The 5,965-nt window shown below is 34.0% G+C and overlaps 1 protein-coding gene across 1 annotated transcript; it reads right to left on the bottom strand.

Annotated features, from left to right (window-relative positions):
* Positions 1 to 908: 908 nt before the first annotated feature.
* LOC112012945 (molybdate transporter 2) lies at positions 909 to 2,871 on the bottom strand. Its single transcript, XM_024045317.2, has one exon. It carries the CDS (start codon positions 2,732 to 2,734, stop codon positions 1,292 to 1,294), a length of 1,443 nt encoding a protein of 480 aa, XP_023901085.1. The 5' UTR covers positions 2,735 to 2,871; the 3' UTR covers positions 909 to 1,291.
* Between the last annotated feature and the right edge of the window lie 3,094 nt (positions 2,872 to 5,965).

A 5,965-nucleotide genomic window follows, 5' to 3' on the forward strand; every position in this document is an offset into this window, starting at 1 on the left:
CGTGTATATATTCACGGTTACTGTAGCTCATGGAAATTTTTAGAAGAGTTTACACAGTTTTACACGATCTGATGTGGGAGGATTTTTGGCCAAAATGTGTAAAATGAAGAAGTTTTTGTATTATAGAAGATTATCCACATACTGATGTGGATGCTCTTAGGGTAATAAATATAGATGTGATAGAATAAGATTTCTTTTTTTTTTTTTTTTAAATGGGAGTGGTGGACATTGATCAAATTCTTTCAATTCAAACATGTGAAGGGTGGCCTTGTGACAGTTGCTTGTTTTCACAATCCTTTTATATTAAAAAAAAAAGAAAAAAAGAAAAAAGTGTGACTATTGGGTTTGAGTAATGGAATGGATTTGTTGAGGTGAGAGCATGACCTACCTTAAATAGAGGTTGCATGTTGTGAATCATCTCTCTATATGCTGTTTGTTAATAATTGATTTATTAATCACAAAGCCATGTACAAAGAAAATATTGTACTGGCAGAATTTTTAATGACCCTTACATGTCCGAAAGATATGAACAAATCTGTGATTATTCGGTCAGGTTGTATTTGGACTAACCTTATATAGCAAAAGTTCACATACCAATACTTGCCCTAATAATGTTGCTTAAGCTTCGACCTCGATTAGCCCGAGAAGGCATAGGCGAGCTATGGGCTGATTTGGGCCCATTGAGAGCTAGTTCTTTGCCATTTTGGAGATAACAATGTTATTTCCTTTCCCCATGTTCAGATTCAGATTATCATTCTTAGATGGCAGAGACATTAAACGCAAAGCAAACCGCAACTCTAGACCCTGCTAAGTGCTAATAAAGAAGCAGCTCAGACAATCATCACGTAAAGACTTGCATTGAATTCATGTTCTCCCTGAATTCAAACCAATTCAAAATCCCTGCAAACTATAAAAGCATCCCCAACCCATGAATTCCAATTGGGAACTGATTAAATATTTTCACAAGATTTTTACAATAACAAACCAAGCATGAAATTTCTAATCGCAAGAAACGCCACCAGTGGCTACTGCCCAAATTGGTTCTATCCCAATGGCTTGCACTAAACCACGGTTCAAGGAAATTTCCCCAAAGAATGAACCAAAATCAGACTAATTATCACTTCTACATACAACTTGACTAATTTATAGGACTCCTAGCAAAAAGAAAAAGTAAAATCCAAAAAGAGAGAAAGTTCCCACTTCACATAAATTACATTACTCTACTAATATTGCCCAGCAACCATAAATTGCAACAAGGCTGCTATTTTCGTGTGTAACCCAACACAAATTTCTAAGGAATGATGCTACTAGCTTCACCATCAACAGAAGATTTAGGCTTGTTGGATCTGCGAAACCCGTAACCACAACAGTCCACTTTTTGCCTTAATTTCAGAAGCAAAAAGAGCAAAATTCCACACCCAAACCCCAAAGCAGCACTGGATCCAGTCAAAGAAACAGCAGCACAAACCAACATCACAAAAGACTCTTCCTTTGAGTTCATGTCCCTACAAGCCATAGCCAACTCAATCCCAGCAAAAAGCAAAAGCACCCCAAGAATCCCAATCGGAAACTGACCCAAAATCATCCCAAAAGAATTCCCAAACACCAATCCAAGAATCAATTTCCCTATCCCCAAAAACACCACAGACAAACCGCTCCTACCCCCAAATCTATACTGCCCTGCAAGCCCACCAGCACCATGGCAAACCGGCATTGCCCCAAACCAACACCCAACAAAGTTCATAACCCCAACACTCACAGAAACTTTCATAGCCGAAGCCTCGCGGCCTGGAAACAAATCCCCAGATAACTTACAAACCGCAATCACTGAATTCAAAATAGATAGGGGAATTTGTGGTATTGCAGCTCTAACAAAACCAATCTTCCAATCCTCCCACGTGATTTTCAACACACTTATCTTCGAAGGACCAAACTTTAGATCTTTAAAAACCGAAGGGTCACGAAGAAAACACAGAAACAACCCCACCAAGAACACAATAAGAGCCGAAGGAATCGAAGACAGAAACTTTAACCACGTATACTCTCGACGACTCCTAGGTTGTCTGCAATCATCATCATCATCATCATCATCACGTGCACGCACTGTCTGATTTTCATGATCACCTTGATTATCATCGTGATGGTCACCAGCCCCAGTTGTTAAGATGAGAAATAAGAGAGAAACGAGAGCAACAACAAGGCCATCGAAGCCAAGCAAAGAACGAGGAGTTCCAGACTTGGAAGTGACTAGGTCTTGGTTATAGCGAATGTATTTGATGGCAGTGAAAGCGAAGGAAAGGCCTTGTGAGAGCTGAACGCCACGAACAACAGGGAGAGGAAGGAAACGGTAGAGGAAAGACATGAGGCCAGTGGAGCCAAGGAAGAGGAGAACGATGGAAGTGGAGAGACCAGCGGCGGCGATCTGGGGGACAGTGAGGTGGCCGGAGGAGGATTCTGCGACGGCGACGGCGGCGATGGATTTCATGGGCTGGACTGGCATGGGGATGTCGAAGAGGAGACCAGTGGCGATGTTGTAGAGGGAGGTGAAGATGAGAGTTGTGCCGAGGTCGAGGTGGGAGACGAGGGTGAGGGTTAGGACGATGGGGATGTAGGTGCCGAGGTCACCCACGGCGCCTGAGAGCTCGGAGGAGAGGGAGGTTTTGAGGCGGAGACGGTGGCGCCATGGGGTTGAGAGGAGAGGTGTGGTGGTGGTGGTGGTGGTGGATTGGTCCATGGTGGTGAGAGGTGGTGTGTGTGGATGAAGAATTGAAAATGAATCTTTTAACAGAGCCTTGCGCTGTGTGGGGAAGGGGGAAGGTGAATTTAACGTGGGAAAATGCTAAACATTCTCGCTAGTTTAAGGGTCAATCACATGATGATTATTACTTACAAATTACTCCCACAAATTATATCTAGAATTTTTTGTTTTGTTTTGTTTTGTTTTGTTTTTTTGAGAAGGCAAATTATATCTAGATACAAATTAATTTTTGGGGGGTAATTCTTAAGGTATTTTTGGAGCATGGAAAATGGTGCTCGGTATTCACTCCTCTCATATTATTGGTGGAGTCTACTCATTAAATTCATAGTAAAATCTATCGTAAATGTGAGAAGAGAGGAAATCATTTCTCTGTATTTCAAGAGTACTTAAAAATTTTCTAATTTTTTTGTGTAGATTTTGGTTAATTACTTTGTACTATGAAGTCAAGATACTAATTGAATTAATTGAAACTTATAAATGTTACTATAACTTGACAACGTGATAAATAAAAGTCTTAATTCTTTTTTTCAATAGCAACACTGTTACAAGTATAGCAAATTTTACATCATTTTTATTATATATTAATCATGATTTGTCACTTAATCCTAGTTATAAAATATTTTGTAAAATTTATTATTTGTTTTGACAGGTGAAATGTCATATTGATTCAAAAATTTATAAAATAAAATTTATAATATTTCTAACATCACTCTAATTTTTTTTTTTTTTGAAAATGAACATCACTGTAATTTTAATGTGTGTTAACAGGTGTATTTGTTTTTGTGGTACAAGATAACTTTTTGGGTACAAAATTTTTCTCTAAGCCAAGTTTGAAGAATCCCCTCCAACTTATTATGTGTCCATTGACAACACCATTCATATGTATTAAAATCATATGAATTATCAAATCATTTAAATAAGTCACATGACTTTTAAATAGTTAATGTGACTAAAAATATACATGGGTAATCTTCTAAACTGCTATAAAATGAGTTGAATAAATTTTCCACCAAACCAAATTGGAAGAACATTTTGTCCTTTTATAAATATCACTTATGGATTTTGACATAAGTATCAATTTGGTCTATGGACATTTAGTTTGAACGATTAATCATGCACATTAGGTTTGTAACAAGTTATACTTTTGTTAGTATTTTTGTGCTAAAATTAATAGATTTAATCATATAATGTGTACACGATAATAATGATATTTCAAAATAATTTATAATTTGGAAAAACAAAAACAAAAACTATGTGGGTTTCATGTAACTAAATGTGTTAGTCTTTAATTTCTTAAAAAGATTCTCAAAAAAAATAAATAAATAAAAAATAATTTCTCAAAAAAAAATAATGTGTTAATCTTTAATATAAAAAATGCTAATAAATGGTTTAATTTGTTACAAAACTAAATTACATGGGATTACTTATTCAAATTGAAAGTTCAAGGATCAAATTGATACTCACTTTAAATGCTTTGCATATGTGTGTAGAGAGGAAGCTAATTTATTGTAAGAAAATGCTATAGTTGTTATTAATTTTAAATTGTTAATGCATTGGTGTAATTGTTTTTATGATAGTAGAAAACTTTTTAGTTGTTTACCCAAAAAAAAAAAAAAAAAACTTTTTAGTTTGCACTTTTTTCTAGGGTGATATTTTGTTGAAAATTTTAAAAGTGTTATCAATTTTATTATAAAATTCTGACATTTTTATATGAGAACGAATATATTTAAAGTGATAGCAATAATATAGTATTAAATAATTTTTTTTGATTTGTTTCCTTTTTCCTGTTTTCATCTACAAATTAAAATAAATAAACATGTCTATTCAAATAGTTTTTTTTTCTTTTCTATATTTGATAAAAGAAAAAAACAGAGAAATTTAGGTATATCTCTTTAGGTGTTATATTATACCTTAATTTTCTAATTAGATTTAACCATGTGGCTGTGAAATGTGTTATCTTCCTTCGAGGACAATTAAATTAATTATGCACTACATTGGTCAATGCAATCAAATATTTGAATTTAATCTAAAAATTAAATAAAACACTAAATGATTTAGCTTAAGTATTATTTAAAATTAAAATTATGATTTTTATAGTGTTTGTTTGGCAACCGATTAAAAGTTAGTTTTTTGCTTAACTTAGCTACTGTTTGCAGGTTCTACACTACTTTTATCTCAACTTTATTTCAAATAATTTAACTTTCAATTTTTTAGAAATAAGCTAGCTTTTATCCTTTTATCTTACATTATACAAATATTATACCAAAAATAAGTAATTCCCAAATAAACACTTCTTATATTACATAAAATTACATAAAATTTCACACAATCTCCTATATTAAATAACCCACTTACTCTTTTCCTAAAAAAGAAAAAAAAAAAAGATTAACCCACTTACTCATTTATGCCATCATAGCACAAGGAAGAGAGGATTTGTGAAAATATATGTGAAACTTAGAATTTGTTGGTTGGAAAAAATTTGGAGCTATCTTTCTCCAAACTATTTATATATGTGGCGATTAAAGAGAATATTCGTGTATAAATTTAGTCTCATAACTTTTTTAATAAGTTATGTTACTTGTTTAAATAATGGTATAAATAGCCTTATCAATCTTCAAATAATAAATTAGAAAAGATATATTCTACAAATCGGTAAGAGAAGACAAAAGAGAGCTACAGGTCTGTATTCATTGGCATCAAACAAGAAGCAAAAGTAAACATTTACCGTCCTATTCCTCTAATTGATAATGAATTTGTGTCTTATGATATCAAACAAGCTGTTGTTTTGCATTTGCGTTGTATGATTTCATTGGAGAATCCCATTACCGATTCAGCCCCCCCTATATGGATAATGGATAGGATAACGATAAACAATGAATGAGCCACATTGTATAGGGGCAAGCAAAGCAAGCATATGACTCACTGCTCCTCTGGTCCCCTTCAATGACCTGAATGAATCCAGACTCTCCTCTCCAATATGGTAATTATCATTAAACTTATCTTAATTGATTGTTTTGTCAGCATCCTACTTAAGACTTCGTCCCCTTAATCCTCCATCAATTTGAGTTACTTTAAGCATAACAGTTAACATATCGTTTTCAGTGAGTCTTGATCTGTGACAACCTAGCATGCCATTTTATTTTTGTAGGAGAAAGGAGTACTGTTAGAACTCACTGGTTTCCATCCTAAAAATTCATTTTAAAATAC

The sequence above is a fragment of the Quercus suber genome, unplaced genomic scaffold (assembly GCF_002906115.3).
Source record: "Quercus suber isolate HL8 unplaced genomic scaffold, Cork oak 2.0 scaffold_392, whole genome shotgun sequence".
Classification (NCBI taxonomy): Eukaryota; Viridiplantae; Streptophyta; class Magnoliopsida; order Fagales; family Fagaceae; genus Quercus; species Quercus suber.

What these genes read in the sequence shown, in the direction of transcription:
- LOC112012945 (XM_024045317.2), bottom strand. Translation starts at nt 2,734, where the DNA reads ATGGACCAATCCACCACCACCACCACCACCACACCTCTCCTCTCAACC.